At 42.4% G+C, this 17947-nt stretch overlaps 1 protein-coding gene across 1 annotated transcript in view; it reads left to right on the forward strand.

The window, feature by feature from the left end:
- rab7a (RAB7a, member RAS oncogene family) overlaps window positions 1-17101 on the forward strand; it is a 31462-nt gene extending 14361 nt beyond the window's left edge. The window contains exons 3-6 of the mRNA XM_078209996.1: window positions 8908-9034; window positions 10877-11095; window positions 13867-13995; window positions 16062-17101. Of these exons, the coding sequence (XP_078066122.1) occupies window positions 8908-9034; window positions 10877-11095; window positions 13867-13995; window positions 16062-16157 (571 nt within the window). The 3' untranslated portion in view covers window positions 16158-17101. The remainder of the gene's footprint in view (window positions 1-8907; window positions 9035-10876; window positions 11096-13866; window positions 13996-16061) is intronic.
- The last annotated feature ends 846 nt before the right edge of the window (window positions 17102-17947 follow it).

The raw sequence follows: 17947 nt of genomic DNA on the forward strand, positions 1-17947 counted from the left end.
ACAATTCTCCACTTCCTGGAAGATTCTCCATCATCCAGCCAACTGTGTAACCAGAAACTGATCACATGGCTCAAACATCCAGTGAAATTACTTTAACAACACAATGATGTGTAGTTCATTTTACATGTCCCATACAAAGCAGCCATAAATCAGCCATGGTGTCTCAGTTAATGTAAACCTTATCCTCTATCACATACATGCCTGCAGGCTGGGAACACAAAGCAAGTGTGGAATGCAAGGAGTAAGAAGGGCTAAAAGGGGTCATGAAAAAGCATTGGCCTGCAGGATTAGGGAAAATCCCAAGGCTTTTTATACATAAAGGGCAAGAGGGTTGGCCCACTCAAGGACAAGGGAGGGAATCTATGCATGGAGCCAGAGGAAATGGGTGAAGTATTAAATGAGTACTTTTCATCAGTATTCCCCAAAGAGAAGGACTTGGTGGATGATGAGTCTGGGAAAGGATGTGTAGATGGTTTGAGTCATTTTGAGATCAAAAAGGAGGTGGTATTGGGGTTCCTGAGAAACATTAAGGTAGACCAGTCCCCAGGGCCTGATGGGATACCCCAGAATACTGAGAGAGGCAAGGGAGGAAATTGCTGGGGCCTTGAGAGAAATCTTTGTATCCTCACTGGCTACAGGGGAGATCCCAGAGGATTGGAGAATAGCCAATGTTCCTTTTTTGTTTAAGAAGGGTCGCAAGAATAATCGAGGTAATTGCAGGCCAGTGAGCCTTACTTCAGTGGTAGGGAAATTATTGGAGAGGATGCTTCAAGACAGGATTTATTCCCACTTGGAAATAAGTGGATGTATTAGTGAGAGGCAACATGCTTTTATGAAAGGGAGGTTGTGTCTCTTGAACTTGAGTTTTCCAAGGAAGTGATGAAGATGATTGAGGGTAGGGCAGTGGATGTTGTCCACATGGACTTCAGTAAGGCCTTTGACAAGGTCCCTCATAGCAGACTCGTGCAGAAGGTGAAGTTACATGGGATCAGAGGTGGGCAAGCAAGGTGGATACAAAACTGGCTCTCTAAGACAGGGTAGCAGTGGAAGGGTGTGCTTCTGAATGGAGGGCTGTGACAAGTGGCGTTCCTCAGGGATCAGTGCTAGGACCTTAGCAGTTTGTAATACAAATGATTTGGAGGAAAATCATTTTAGAGGATTGATTAGGTTGGTGGATTTGTGGATAGTGATGAGGACCATCAGAGGATACAGCACAATATAGACCAGTTGGAGACTTGGGCAGAGAGATAGCAGATGGAGTTTAATCTGGACAAATGAGGGGTAATGCATTTTGGAAGGTCTAATACAGATGGGAAATATACAGTAAATGGCAGAACCCATAGTATTGATAGGCAAAGGGATCTGGGTGTACAGGTACACGGGTCACAAAGTGGCAATGCAGGTGAAGGTAGTTCAGAAGGCATGCAGCATGCTTGCCTTCATTGGCCAGGGTATTGAGTTTAAAAATTGGCAAGTCATGTTGCAGCTTTATAGAACCTTGGGCTGCACTTGGAATAGTGTTCAATTCTGGTCGCCACACTACCAGAAAGATGTGGAGGCTTTGGAGAGGGTACAGAAAAGATTTACCAGGATGTTGCCTGGAATGGAGGGCATTAGCTATGAGAGGTTGGAGAAACTTGGTTTGTTCTCACTGGAGCAATGGAGGTTGAGGAGACCTGATAGAAGCCAACAAGATTGAGGCATGGACAGAGTGGATAGTCAGAAGCTTTTCCCAGTGTGGAAGAGTCAATTACTAGGGGGCATGGGTTTAAGGTGTGAGGGGCAAGGTTTAAAGGAGATGTACGAGGCAGATCTCTTAGAGTAGTGGGTGCCTGGATATTGTTGCCAGGGGAGATAGTGACTTTTAAGGGGTGTCTTGACAAGTACATGAATAGGATGGGAGTAGAGGGATAAGGTCCCTGAAAGGGTAGGGGATTTTTGGTTAAGTCAGGCAGCATGGTCAGTGCAGGCTTGGAGGGCTGAAGGGCCTGTTTCTGTGCTGTAATGTTCTTTGTTCTTTGTTGTAAATTGCCTTGCCATCCCCTTCATTGCCTATTTGAAGAACTCATGTTTTGAAGCAGTGACTAAAATCAGTTTGCCCAACTAATCAATTCGAGCTGTTACATTTTTTAACCATAACATTTGTTCTCTATCCAGTACATGCCATCAGTCACCTAATTTAAATATGCAAATTATTCCCCTTGGTATGAAACCTGTGCATTTTTAATGCTCAGTAACTTTAAGGATTGTCACAACTGGCCCTAGAGTAACTGCTCTTCCTGGTGGCAAATGCTTTCTATGCACTTAAGTTTCCTATGAGTCAGAGTCAGAGGTTTATAGCATGGAAACAGGTCCTTTGACCGAACTTGTCCATGCTGCCCTTTTTTAAAACCCCTAAGCTAATCCCAATTGCCCACATTTGGCCCATGTAACTATCTAAATGCTTTTTAAAATAAAATTGTACCTGCCTCTACTACTACCTCTGGCAGCTTGTTCCAGACACTCGCCACCCTCTGGGGGAAAAAAAACATTGCCCCTCTGGACACTTTTGAATCTCTTCTCACGTTAAACCTATGCCCTCTAGTTTTAGACTCCCCTACCTTTGGGAAAAGATATTGACTATCTAGCTGATCTGTGCCCCTCATTATTTTGTAGACGTCTATAAGATCACCCCTAAGCCTCCTATGCTCCAGAGAAACAAGTCCCAGTAGCATCCTAGTAAATCTTTTCTGCACTCTTTCTAGTTTAATATCCTTTCTATGATAGGGTGACCAGGATTGCGCACACTATTCCAAGTGTGACCTTACCAATGTCTTGAACAACATCTCCCAACTCCTGTATTCAATGTTCTGACTGATGAAACCAAGCATGCCGAACGCCTTCACCACTCTGTCCACCTGTGACTCCACTTTCAAGGAGCTATGAACATGTACCCCTAGATCTTTGTTCTGTAACTCTCCCCAACACCCTACCATTGAGTAAGTCCTGCCCTGGTTCAATCTACCAAAATGCATTGCCTCATTTGTCTAAATTAAACTCCATCTGCCATTCATCAACCCACTGGCCCAATTGATCAAGATCTCGCTGCAATTGGAGATAACCTTCCTCACTGTCTGCCATGCCACCAATCTTGGTGTCATCTGCAAACTTATTAACCATGCCCCCTATATTCTCCAAATCATTAATATAAATGACAAATAACAGTGGGTCCAGCACTGATCTCTGAGGCACACTGCTGGTCACAGGCCTCCGGTTTGAAAAACTACTCTCTACAACCACCCTCTGGCTTCTGTCAAGAAGTCAATTTTGTATCCATTTAGATGCCTTGCCCTGGATCCTGAGATTTAACTTTATGCAACAACCTACTGTGGTACCTTGTCAAAGGCCTTGCTAAAGTCCATGTGGATGACATCAACTGCACTGTCCTCATCTACCTTGGTTACCCCTTCAAAAAACTCAATCAAATTTGTGAGACATGATTTTCCACTCACAAAGCTATGCTGACTGTCCCTAATCAGTCCTTGCATTTCTAAATGCCTGTAGATCCTGTCTCAAAATACCTTCCAACAATTTACCCACCACAGATGAGGCTCACTGGTCTGTAGTTCCCAGGCTTTTCCCTGCAGCCTTTTTTAAACAAAGACACAACATTTGCCACTCCAATCTTCTTGCACCTCACCTGTGACTATTGATTTAAATATCTCAGCTAGGGGACCTGCAATTTCCTCCTTAGCCTCCCACAACATCCTGGGATATACCTAATCAGGTCCTGCAGATTTATCTACCTTGATGTGCTTTAAGACTTCCAGCACCTCCTTCTCTGTAATATGTACACTAGACATCAATATTTAATTCCCCAAGTTCCCTAACATCCATGCTCTTAACAGTAAATACTGATGAGAAATATTCATTTAGGATCTCACCCATCTCTTGTGGATCTGCATGTAGATTACCTTGTTGATCCTTAACAGGCCTTACACTCCCTTGTTACTCTTTTGCCCTTTATGTATTTGTAGAAGCTCTTTGGATTCTCCTTTGCCTTATCTGCCAAAACAATTGTGTCCCCCTTTCTGCCCTCCTGATTTCTCTCAACTCTACTCTTGCACCCCCTATACTCCAAGAGATTCACTTGATCCCAGCTGTCTATGCACATGTGCCTCTTTCTTGACCAGGGCCTCAATATCCCGAGTCATCCAGGGTTCCTGACTTCTGCCAGCCTTGCCCTTCACTCTAAGAGGAATGTGTTTACCCTGAACCCTGGTTAACACACTTTTGAAAGCATGCCACTTACCAGACATCCCTGTTCCTTCCCACAGGCTCTTCCAATTAACTTGAAAGTTCCTGCCTGATGCCATCAAAATTGGCCTTGCCCCAATTTAGAATATTAACTTTTGGGACAGACCTATCATTCTCCAGTTATCTTAAGACTAATAGAATTATGTTCACTGGTCCCAAAGTGATCCCTCACTAACACTTCTGTCACCTACCTGCCCTTATTTCCCAAGAGGTCAAGTTTTGCCCTCTAGTCGGGCCATCCACATACTGAATGAGAAATTCCTCCTGAATACACCACAAATTTCTCCATCCAACCCTCTAACACTGGCTGTCCTAGTCAATGTTGGGAAAATTAAAATCTGACTATTACTACCCTATTTTTCTTGGAGCTATCTGGAATCTCCTTACTTATTTGCTCCTCAATTTCCCACTGACTATTTGAGGGCCTATAGTACAACGCTATCCAAGTGATTTCCCCCTTATTTCTTAGTTCTACCCATATAGACTCAGTGGGTGAACCCTTGGATATATCCCCCCTCAGTATGGTTGTGATGCTTTCCCTAATCAAAAGTGCAACTCCCTCCTCTCTCCTCCTGTTCTCTTTCCTATAGCATCTGTACCCTGGAACATTAAGCTGCCAGTCCTGTCCCTCCCTTAGCCATGTTTCAGTAATTGCTATAATATCCCAGTCCCACATACCCATCAATGCTGAGTTCATCTGCCTTGCCTGTCGGGCCTCTTGCATTGAAATAAATGCAGTTTAATCTGGACTTCCCTTGCTCTGACTTGCTTTCTGTCTGATCTGTCTGGTACTAGGATTACTGACACTGCCTTTACTAATTAATGGACTCTCTTTAACTTCTGTGCTGTCCTCAAACTTCTCTTCTGTCTCCCTACTGCTTTGGATCCCACCCCCTGCTGGATCTAACTTTTACTACCAACATTCACTGATTTTTAATCTTCTGTTTACTCCTTTACTACTTGGGCTGAACATGCTGTGACCAGTCTCTACCTTTTCACAGGCTGCTTTTTGAAAGATTAGTCAGCACCTGCCCTTCTAATCCTTGGGTCTTAATTCTTGGGCACCTTCAGTGGATGAGGCTAGCAGCTCCATATGCCATCCTTCAAGTTGGTGCTACATGGAAAATACATGGTCTGGTACTATGATAGCTGATCAACAGACTTGAGTGATGGGTACCAAAATCAGTCTCTTGAACTCACTAAGTTGTTCACTTGGGTGATGTGGCCTATAGTGAATGCTATTAGGAGCTGGAGAGCACCTCAGCCAAGTAGCCTTTTGTAAATTTTCCTTTCAAAAATGAAGCTATTCAGCCAGTCTTTGATCAATATTGTATTTTGGTCATGAAAGGCAGAATGTACAAGCCTGCATGTTTTCAAGTAACTATGGAATTTCATTTGAGGCTGGTTTTGCTCAATTTTCTGATCAAAATTGTCATCTTGTGGTTCTGATAAATCAAAGGAAAAGGGAGTTTGCACTTCACTTTCAGAACCAGAAATGTCCCAGACTTCTAATTTGATTGACCTTTTCCACTTCCAGTATTAACACTGGAAGTGGCTCTTGGGGCTAAGGAGAACTTGCAGTTATCCAGTGACTTCCTGCTTGAGGGTGCAGGATCCTGGTGACACTTGGATTTTTCATTTTCAAGTGCCAGTCAGATGACAGGTTGGTCTGTTTCTGGTAGTGGTTGAAGCACTGGCTCAAGTGCATGTGGTATTTGGTCTAGGGTGTTGAGTTTAGCAGTTATCAGTGTAATCACTGAATTGAGGCATTGAAATTTGATTTTGTAGCAGTCCTCTTGGCTCATTATTTGCTGGAATAACTGAGCATTGCTTTGCTGAAGCTTAAGGGGCCTGTGAATAATAGTGACTGGAAAAATTGTGTATTTGCAGGCCTATACTGAGAAATCAAATGGAACAAAGGCTTAATGTTTCATCAGGCTATGTAGAAAGCTGCAGATTATGTAGGCAGGCTATTGCCAGTGTGCTCTGTACTTGTGGCTGTAACTGGAGCTGCAGCCTGCATATAAACAAATCTGACGTCATGCCTTCAAACCAGCAAAACAAGTGGTGCATAATAAAATGGATTGAATCTCAGATTACAGTGCTCAAGATGGATTGTTATGTTCCCCCAGTGTCTTGTGATCTAAACTCTAAAAGGTTGCAACAAACATTTTTTTAAAATTCAGATGTAAAGACTTGCACCACATTCTTCTGTGTATATGTAGTGCCAGCTGGTTGTGATAGTGGATTGTTTCTCATTTTGGAGGTGGGAGAGAACATTGGGAGAAAATTGCAACATAAACCCAGCCTATGAAATCAAAGCTGAAATTATCCCTGGCTCTACCACTTGAAGTCATATTGATTAAAGATTTCTAGCAGCACAGTGCTTCATGCAGTATATATCCTGCTGACATCCACTGTCCAGTTAACAGTACCAGGATAAGTGCCTGCTTTTCTTTAAGCTACAGGATCATTTTAACATCCACCCAAGCACAGGAGGATCTCTAGCTGAAATACTCAGCAGTACTATCACTGTCATTCATGTGAGGGATAGTGAATTTCAGACCCGTTTGTGGCAAGCTGCCATCTGCTGATTAACAGTGGTAAAACATCTCATTGCTGTTGCCTGGAACCCTGTCCTCTAATACAATTCTAGCACAACAGGAAGGATTGTTTGTTTAAATGAAAATTTGGAATTGCAGGTGATTCCCAAATGTTAGTTGATATCCAGGGATTTAATAAAATCTGAACTTGCAATTGAGTGAATAAATTACAATCCTCAAAATTGGATTGGAGGCACAGGAGCTCTTGGCTGTGGTGCAAAACACATTGTTGTTTTTGTATCTCTGTTCCCTCAGATTTATCAACTGCCTCTTCAAAGTCAGTGACCACTTTAACAGTAGTTTCACATCCTCCATTTTGAAAGGACTTGTATCTAATATATAGTCTGGCATTTTCAAAGCTTGAAACCTCTTGTAGAATTACTGTACTCCTGATCCTCAGTTTTTTCCTGGTCTTGTCATCTCCTGTCTTTCAAAAGCATTGAAGACCATTTTAAATGCAAGTCTGTCTAAATTTGCATTACACCCACTCCCTTCTGAGGTGCTGACTGTCTCAAGGTGGAGTATACAGGCACCAAAACCTTCTGGTATCTTGTATTACAATACATTTGAACTGTTAATACCTTAACCAATAGACCTACCACAGGATTTCACCTGAACTTTATATACAATGTGCTTGGTTTACTTCCTCAAGAAGTCCTGAATTTGTGCAGGGACCACCCAGTTCCCTGGAGAATTCTCCTTGGCTCCAGCCAATGAGAAAGCTTTAATTTACTTGTGGGTGCTTGAATCCCTTGTTCTGGTTTCTTTTCAATACTTGCAAACTAATCTTGGTTTCTTTGCCCCAAGACTTGAGACCAAAAGGGAGATGCTCCTGTTTCCCCCAGACACTCTTCTGCCTTCAGTGAAGTTGTTTTGCTCCAAGTCCATCTTCAGAGCTGCAAACTGTGCACAGTTCTAAACTATGCATCTGTAGAAATTGAAACCAGAAAACCCTAAGCTCCACTTATCTGCATAGCCTACTCTCTGGGCTGCCCTTAAACCAGCCTTTCAATAATTCCCCTTAATTTCAGTTAAATAGATTTAACCATTTCAGTAAACTCCAAAGCTTTTTGGTTACATCTCAAACTTCTGGATTGCACATTGCAGGTATCACATCTCCAGGTTGTTAGCTAAGTTCACATGTTAAAGCTTTTCTATTCCATCCTTATTAGACCTAATACCATTCTGCTTCAGCAGCAGGTCTGGATCAGTAAGATGATGGGGCATGTGCACAAGTTAATACTTTACCAGCTGAATAGTCACCATCTTGGGCATTTTGAGGTATCTTTAATTTAATGTGGAACTTGCTATTACAGAGAGTGGGTGAAGTGATTGCAGATTTTAAGGGGAAGGTGGTTACTAGTAGGTTTTGAAATGGGAGGAGGCATGGACTAGTTGGAACAAATGGTCTTGAGTCTTTAAACCTGGTTTTTATAGTGCTAACTAAAATCAGAATTAACTTTTGAGGATTCATTAATTCAATTTCTGATGCACAGTCATGTTTGTCACATGTATTGACAGTGAAAAGTATTTTCTTGCATGCAATACAGACAAAACATACCATTCATGAAGGAAACAAGTGCAGAATGTAGTTAGTCATAGCTAGGGTGTAGAGAAAGATCAACTTAATGATCCATAAGTCCATTTGCCAAATTTAAGAAATTGCATTAAAGCATTGTTGGAGTTTAAAAGTGAAGTTTTAGATGCATCGCACGAGTAAAAGAATTAGAAGGTATGCTGGGCACAGCTTGCAAGAAGTCACATCACTCTGGTGCTATCTTGGAATTCTGGAATTCATGTAGCCCTTGAGGGAATGGTTCTGACTTTTAACCTGGTAACTTGAATGCCACGGGCTAACTTGCAGATGCATCCCTCTTACTCTGGGTTCATTAGGGGAGAAGCTTAACCTGTTGTGCCAATAAATACCAGGTAGGTTCTGGGCTAATTTGAAGCAAATTGTACTTTAGTTGCTACAGCACATCTCATTTACCAAACTTTCTCTTTTTAGGGTAGGGAAAACTTCATTGATGAACCAGTATGTAAACAAAAAGTTCAGTAACCAGTATAAAGCAACAATAGGAGCAGACTTTCTAACGAAAGAGGTGATGGTGGACGATCGATTGGTGACAATGCAGGTAATACTAAACCAAATTTCCTTTTTCTTTAGTCTGGTCACTTTTTTGGGATTTGGAAGCTGGTAAAGGTGAATTCTGTTTCATTTGGATTCAAATGATTTGCTATCTGTGGCTAATTCAAGGTGTCACTTATTCAATTCCAAGATTAGTGGTAGGCCAGAAGATTGGATAAAGGTTAGAACCCAGCAGAGTCTCCTAAATAGAAATTAATGAGGTAGCTAGTGTTCCTCTAGTGGAGGTGAGACTGGGAACTAATGGGAAATCCAAATGGAACAAAGTATTTTTCAGTCTTGACAGAAGATCAGCAGATGAAATAGAGGAAAAATGGATGAACTTGGAACAATAACAATCATTAGAGAATTGGTACTGGGGAACACTGGAGGGAGGTAGCTGAGACCACTAGACGTAATGGCCTGTTATTTCAAATTGTTGGATTGTGGGAAGGCCCTAAAGAGGGATGTGAAGCCAGAAACTATAGGCCAGTTAGTCCAACTTGAGAAAATGCCCAACCATTTAAGGAGGTAGTAATAATGAAACCATGTTGACTAAAGGGAATCTGGTGTATTTGGATTTCCAGAAGGCCTTTGATAAGGTGCCATAGTGCTGGAGATAACTAGCTTTGTAGATAGAGGATTTATTGGTTGACAAACTCAGAATAAATGGGTAATTTTCGATGGAACGTTTCCATTGGGACTTCAACTATTTACAAACTATATGGACTTGGATGAAAGGACCAAGTGATAGCTAAGATCAGGTAGAAAAGGCTTTGAAAAGGGGCGGACTGCAAAAGGTTGAGTTGTGTGGGGAGGAAAGCAGCTTGTCTGATTTTGGCAGAAATAGAAAAATGGGATATTTGAATACAGAAATTTATGGTAGAATCACATGGGTACAGTAACTGATTTGGAAAGCAAATTAAATGTTGCTGTAAAAGTAGGGGTGTTACAGCTGTGCAGGGCCTTAATCCATATCTGGAGTATGTACATTTCATCTCCAATTATAATTGCATTGGAAGGAGGTCACTAACCTGATTCTTGGGATGGAGGGTTTTCTGAGGAAAGATAAAGTGGCATGGACTAGAACAGTGGATATATCAGATGTTTGAGTGGGAGCAGTTTTAAAATGGAGCTCCTGTATTAAATGCAGATGAGGGAAATTTGGAATTCAGTCTCCAGAGCAGTTGAGGGTGTCACTTGGAGGTGGAGTTGGATATCTGCTCAGAGCAGAGGGTTATAGGAGGGCAAGAAAGTGAAATAAGGCTATCTTGAATGGCATTGCAAGCTTGAGGGACTGAATAGTCCACTGGCTATGATCTTGACACTTGATTTTTTTTTTCTTTTCCCAACCCTTAAGTTTTGCAATATGCAACTGAAACTGGTTATAGATGGAATAGTGCTGAAATTGTTTTCCAATGCCTTTGGATTTTATGATACCCCTCACCCAGGAGGAAATGACCTGTTTCTACTTTAACCATGGGGCTCGGGCAGTTCTGAGCAGTGTTTGGGAGGGCATTTTGCCCCCTCTGGATCTTGAGTATCCATTCTTTCCTATTTCGGCATCCCTGCAGACTTCAATAGTAGCTTAAGCTCACACTACTTTCATTTGAGGTTTGACTGGACATTGTGGACCCAGTCTTTGCAATATCTGTTCAATTTGACAATGTTAGTGCCCAAGTTTAAAAACTGCTTCATTCTCTCAGTTGTCTCTAGTAGGTTGTCTTTTGAAGATTCCCAGAACATTTTCCTAATTGTGTTGAAAATAAATGCACCATGTGGTGCAAGTGGTGTTGCTAGGCTCCTCCCAGGGTCTATAAAAGCTTTTAAACCTTGTGGTTCTTGTCTTCAGATCTGGGATACCGCAGGACAAGAGAGGTTTCAGTCATTGGGAGTTGCATTCTACAGAGGAGCTGACTGCTGTGTGCTGGTCTTTGATGTAACCGCACCCAACACATTCAAAACCCTCGATAGCTGGAGGGATGAGTTCCTCATTCAAGCTAGCCCACGAGATCCAGAAAACTTCCCATTTGTTGTCCTTGGGAACAAGATAGATTTGGAAAACCGACAAGTATGTATAATCCTTTTTCAATGATGTATACAATAAACTGTTCACTTGCTTGTTAAAGCTGTCGACTCTGCACTTGCCTATGGGCCCTATGATGGCCTGGTGTTCAGCTTGCCACCACCTTTGCTGGACACTACATCGTAGGGGGGGATTCTCTTGTTCAAAGGCTTGTAGAGAATTTCTCATTGCTTAGTATATTTTTTGTATCATTGCACTTTCTCTGCCTTCAGTTGTGATGGCATTAGTATTTGTCTTTCAGGACAGAATTAACCACATTGGCGTGAAACTGAAAGTCACAAGCCCTACTGGAGCATAGACACAGATCTGCCTGTGCAGGTCCACAGATCCTAGTGACAGCACGGGTGGTGAAAGCATATCACACTTGCCTTCATTAGCCAGGGCATCAAGTATAAAAGTTGGCAAAATGTTAGCTATATAAAATGTTCATGGGTCACATTTGGAATACTGTCTCTAATACTGGTCGTCACACTACCAGAAGGACATGTAGCTTTGGAGGAGTACAAAAAAGGTTTACCAAGATGTTTGTCTGGTATGGAGGATATTAGCTGAGGAGAGTGAATAACCTGGGGTGGTTCTCCCTGGAAAGACAGAGGCTGAGGGACGACCTGATAGTTTCTAAAATGAGGGGCATGGATCAGGAGAACACAGAACAGTACAGCACAGAACAGGCCCTTCGGCCCACGATGTTGTGCCGAGCTTTATCTGAAACCAACATCAAGCTATCCCACTCCCTATCATCCTGGTGTGCTCCATGTGCCTATCCAATAACCGCTTAAATGTTCCTAAAGTGTCTGACTCCACTATCACTGCAGGCAGTCCATTCCACACCCCAACCACTCTCTGTGTAAAGAACCTACCTCTGATATCCTTCCTATATCTCCCACCATGAACCCTATAGTTATGCCCCCTTGTAATAGCTCCATCCACCTGAGGAAATAGTCTTTGAACGTTCACTCTATCTATCCCCTTCATTTTATAAACCTCTAAGTCTCCCCTCAGCTGTCTCTGCTCCAGAGAGAACAGCCCTACCTCCCTCAACCTTTCCTCCTAAGACCTACCCTCCAAACCAGGCAGCATCCTGGTAAATCTCCTCTGCACTCTTTCCAGCGCTTCCACATCCTCATAGTGAGGTGACCAGAACTGCACACAATATTCCAAATGTGGTCTCACCAAGGTCCTGTACAGTTGCAGCATAACCCCACGGCTCTTAAACTCCAACCACCTGTTAATAAAAGCTAACACACTATAGGCCTTCTTCACAGCTCTATCCACTTGAGTGGCAACCTTTAGAGATCTGTGGATATGGACCCCAAGATCTCTGTCCCTCCACAGTCTTCAGAACCCTACCTTTGACCCTGTAATCCACATTTAAATTAGTCCTACCAAAACGAATCACCTCGCACTTATCAAGGTTAAACTCCATCTGCCATTTTTCAGCCCAGCTCTGCATCCTATCAATGTCTCTTTGCAGCCTACAACAGCCCTCCACCTCATCCACTACTCCACAAATCTTGGTGTCATCAGCAAATTTACTGATCCACCCTTCAGCCCTGTCCTCTAAGTCATTAATAAAAATCACAAAGAGCAGAGGACCAAGCACTGATCCCTGCAGCACTCCGCTAGCAACCTGCCTCCTGTCTGAAAATTTTCCATCCACCACCACCCTCTGTCTTCGATCAGATAACCAGTTACCTATCCAATCTGCCAACTTTCCCTCTATCCCACACCTCCTTACTTGCATCATAAGGCGACCTTATCAAACACCTTACTAAAATCCATGTATATGACATCAACTGCCCTACCTTCATCAACACACTTAGTTACCACCTCAAAAAATTCAATCAAATTTGAGGCATAACTTGCCCTTCACGAATCCGTGCTGACTATAGTTGGAAGCTTTTTTCCCAGGGGGAAGGTTCAGTAGAGATGTGCAGGGGAAGCTTTTCAGGATAGTGGGGCCTGGAATACACTAAGTGAGGTGGTTGAGGCAGATATTAGTGACATTTAAGACCTATCTGTATAGGCACATGAGCAGACGGGTATAGAGGGGTACAGGCAGTTGGTGTAGGTAGAACAACCTGATCAGCACAAGCTTGGTGGACCAAAGAGCCTGTTCCGGTGCTGTACTGTTCTTTGTTCTTTGCTTGATGCCTTCCAGGATAAGTGCTAATTTTGGTGCCCAGCCAGTGGATTCAGTACCCATCCCTCTAGTCACCATTGTAGGTGATATGGAGCAGCCAGTGTGCACACAAACACTCAAACAGCAATTTGGCAAAATCTTGAGGGATAAATGTTGGCAGGATCATTCTCTGTTCTTCAAAGTAGTGCCATGGTTTTGTATCTAAAGCTGACAGATGGGACCTATTGCAGCCAGAAGCTTGCACTTCCTAGTGCAATGCTCTCAATACTGAATAAAGTTGGCCCTCTGCATACAGTCCTGAAGAATTTGCAAGTACCTTGCTGTATCCAGATTAAGATAATGTGCTGTTCGTTCCTTGTCATGAATTGGAATCCTACAATCAAATATCACCAGGGCTGCAGTGATTTAGATGAACCTCCACCAGTCTAGGCCAACTAGGGATGGTCAATAGACACAGAAACAGACCACCTTGCATCCAAAGAAATGAATGTAAATTTGGCAGTACAGGAACTGTGGTTGCAGCCCTCCATGTTCCTGCACTGAACAAAAGCTATCAAACTTGCATTTCTTCTAACTAGTGTTTGCTGAAATGTCTCCTTGTTGCTCTTTCCAGGTCACTGCAAAAAGAGCACAAGCATGGTGTCAGAGCAAAAATAATATCCCATACTTTGAAACCAGTGCAAAGGAAGCAATAAACGTGGAACAGGCTTTTCAAACGATTGCACGGAATGCACTTAAACAGGTATGGTCTGATTGCTTAGTATGGAGTTCTAATTTGATAGTTGCCAGGGGATATTAACCTTAAAACAAATTTTGTTCTTCCAAGCCAATCGTTTTTGAAATATGGCATAAATGTTTTCCTGTTTTATGGGTCTTGTAAAATTCACCAACACATCTGAAGGGGTGGATGTCATGTTCCTCCCTTTCCTGCAGATTCCCTGGTCTTTAATTTTGCCCCCTCCCATACTCCAAATTCAGTTGGGGGTTGAGTAAAGGATACAATGCCACTATTGCTGCATAAGTTTGAAGCTGTTCAGTTGTACAGTCCACTTTACAAAATAGTCAGCTCCTGTCTGGCATTTACACTTCCTGGCGAGCTAAGTTGGCATCAGGGTTCTTGACTGACTTTGACAACCAAATGGTTAATCTTCAGCTCACTTGCCCTAGTTCATTAATTGGATCTAATTGACACTGCCCTTGCATTGGGAACACCATCTTCCCCTCAGTCTCACTCCACCCTGAATTGGAACTACACTTCCTTCACTGGTACTTGCACCACATGGCACTTATGAAGAAGGCAGCTCACTCAAGGCAGTGGGATTGCACAATAATGGCCTAGCCAGTGGCATGTGCCCCATGAGAGAATTAAAAAACAAACCTATACTATCTCAACACTAATGTAAATCCATTGGGCAGGATTTTACAGGCTTGCTTGAGTGAGACCAGAAATTCCCACCCAAAATTAACAGATTTCCATTGTCAGACCCTCATTCCCTCCAATTCTGTGGCAGACAAGGTGGTAGAGTTCTGGCCAATATCAGCCATTCTTCATTGTGGAGGTGTTATTCCAGGCTCTTGCTGGATAATTCTGCAGCTGCTTGAATTGTCTACATTTTCCCCTTGTACTGGTAGTCTTGATGTCCAAGCCCAAACAATTCTCTGCTAGCATCTTGTGGTGTTTATGACCTTTGCCTTATTAAAATATTCAATTTTGTACCCTGTTTGTGGCATATGCCAAACTCCATCATACCTGTTAACCTGCTCAATTCTCCCTTCACCCACATGCCCTGCCTACCCAATTCCCTACATTGTTATCACTGCTGTATTTGCCTATTTCTATCCAGCCCTTGAGTTACTGCCAACTGTTGAACACAATTTGGTTTATGGAATTCTGATCAGTCACTTATTCCAGTGCTTCCCAAACTTTTCCCAGAGATGCTAATTTGATGCTTAAATTGGCATAACCCCAGAGTGGGAGTTCCACAAGGGAGGGGAGGAAATGAGCCCACAGCCATTCTGGGGGACTTTGGAGCTAATAATTGTGGTGTCTTGATGCTGAACAGCTGCTTCCCTGCTGCCATCAAATTTTTGAATGGACCTACCATATATGAAGCTGATCTTTGTCTACACCTTAGCAATGACTAACACTGTATTCTGCATCCTCCCCTTTCTTCACCCATTTATTCTATGAACAGCTTTGTCTGTATTGTATGCAAGAAATGATACTTTTCACCTCACAATACATGTGACATAAATCAAATCAATTCCAGGACTGCCCTGTCATTTGCCACAGCATATGTTCAAATTACCTACCCCACAAGTCCCCAGGACCTTGTGCCACTCTAGGCACAAGTCCAATCGGGCAGTAAAAAGTTGACTCCTTGACAAACCATTGAGAAATTTGCATTGCATCTGGAGCTGCCACCATCCCAAATAGTCATTTGACCTTGAGGTTACAACCCACAGTTTACTAACTCCTGTTTTACTTGTGAATCCACTCCTCACCTCAAATGGCCTATGAGGCATCACCAATATAATATCTGATTTAAAACACATTGCCACTGTAGCTATTTGCCAGCTGCCTTTGAGCAATGGTTTATCCAGCATTGTTTCTTCAGCCATGGCCAAAATCATTTGGTTTCTGTAATTACTTGGCTGTAATCACATCAGGATTGTACTAGTGACGGTTTGTGTTAAGCAGTGACACCTATCGAGCTTTTATAGCAAAGGTATTCCTCAGACTAGTTGTTGTATGTAACTGTTTTAATTTGTAGGCTGAGTTAAGATGTAATTTGATCTGTCTCCTAGGAAACTGAAGTGGAACTCTACAACGAATTCCCAGAACCAATCAAATTAGACAAGAATGACCGGGCGAAGACTTCAGCGGAGAGTTGCAGCTGCTGAGTGTGGGAGGGGGTGGTTTCCACAGATCAGGCCTTTGACACCAGTCCTCATCCTGCCCTTCCCCTTCCTGACCACAAGCCAAGATTCCTTCATGCACCTTGCATAGTGCCAGTGTGCACAAGGAAGAGCTGCATCTAATTAGCAGAGCTGTTGTATAACTGGTAGTAACATTGGAAGGAAACTAATGTATACTGAACTAAATTTGTCTGAAGACCCATGTTTTACAATTGTACTGTAAAATGAATAATTGAGAATTTTTAAGTCTGTTCTGTCTGAAGGCAAGAACTGGAAATGGCCAATGTTCTCCCCAAATCCTCTTCAAAGCTCATTTTTGAACCCAGTTCTTGAAGATGACCTGAGCAAAACTATCTTGCTGTGGATTGTGTTCACCCTGTTCCTTATCTGCTCTGTTTAGTGTTGCACATTGCCTCAGCTCCAGAGTTGAGCCCATTTTAAGCCCACATTTATTGATTAAGTCTTGAGACAAAGGGGATGAAATGCTAAATGGGCACCAGCAATTCTTGGGAGATGGCATTACCAGTCCAATACTTTTTTATTGGCAATTACAAGTAAATAACTTTGGTCCAATATTATATACACTGCTTTATCTTTGCATCTGGGTTTTTTCAGTTTATAAGTGTTCTTAAATTGATTTACTTAACATGCTTGAAGTACTGTATGCAAAAATCAGTATTAAGTTAATTAGAAAGTCCACTTGTTTTGCCTGTAGTTACCCATTGATAAGATTAGTGACATGAAGTTACTTCTGAACAGACTTGCCAGTAGCATGTCTGGTACTAGTGACTATTTGCCAAAGTTACTAGTCTTGCTTCTTAGCTTAAAGTTACAACACTTCAATGTACTTCCTAAAGATTCACATTCTAGGTAAATGGGATAAATTTCTGTAATCATGAGGATATTGCCAATAAATAGAACAGGAGTGACTTTGGTGTTTTGTATTTCATTGTCATTTCCCTCTACCCCCCCTGCCCCCATGTGTTGGAGACTTGATGTTCAGTTGATCTGACTTGCCCAGAAATATCACTTGCTCTATTCTTGACATTCAAATCCCCTTTCCACATTGCTGCTGTGTTGTCTGATTTCTCATTTATCTGCCCTCTTATCTGGTCCATTCACCATCCAGTTTACATAGAAACATGCACAGTAAGTGGGAGCAGGAGTATGCCATTTGGCATTTCAAGCCCACTCTGTCATTATGATAGCTAATCAAGTTCCTACCCTGATTTTCTTCCTTCCTGACACAGCTATATCTAATTAAATCTCATTTTTGGCCTCTGTCCTAGTGAATTCACCAATGAAAATTTCCCTCCAGTTTGAGGAAAGGAATAAACCTATTATCCCTAGTTCTGGGTTCTTCTCTCATCCACTCTGTTTCGCCTTTCTCTCTCTTCCCCCTCCCGTCCCCCAAATCAAACATTCTTTCTGAATCAACCCTCTAATCCTGTTAAAATTGTGAAATCTCCCTAACTCCAATGAATGAACTCCATCTGATTTGATCTGCCTTCCCAGGAATCAGCCTGGTAAACCTTTGCTGTACTTCCTCTATAAGCAAGGACACCAAAACTGCACAGAACACCAGGTGTGGCCTCACCAACTCCCAATTGCAGCAAAACATCCCTAAACCTATGTTTGAATCTTATTATGAATGCCAGCATACCATTTGCCTTTACTGCCTGCTGTACCTGCATGCTTATTTTCGTAATTGATGCACAAGGACACAAAGATCTGAGTATCCATCTGTTTGCATCCATTCAATCAATCTAATTTTC

Source organism: Mustelus asterias, chromosome 3 (genome assembly GCF_964213995.1).
Source record: "Mustelus asterias chromosome 3, sMusAst1.hap1.1, whole genome shotgun sequence".
Taxonomy (NCBI): Eukaryota; Metazoa; Chordata; class Chondrichthyes; order Carcharhiniformes; family Triakidae; genus Mustelus; species Mustelus asterias.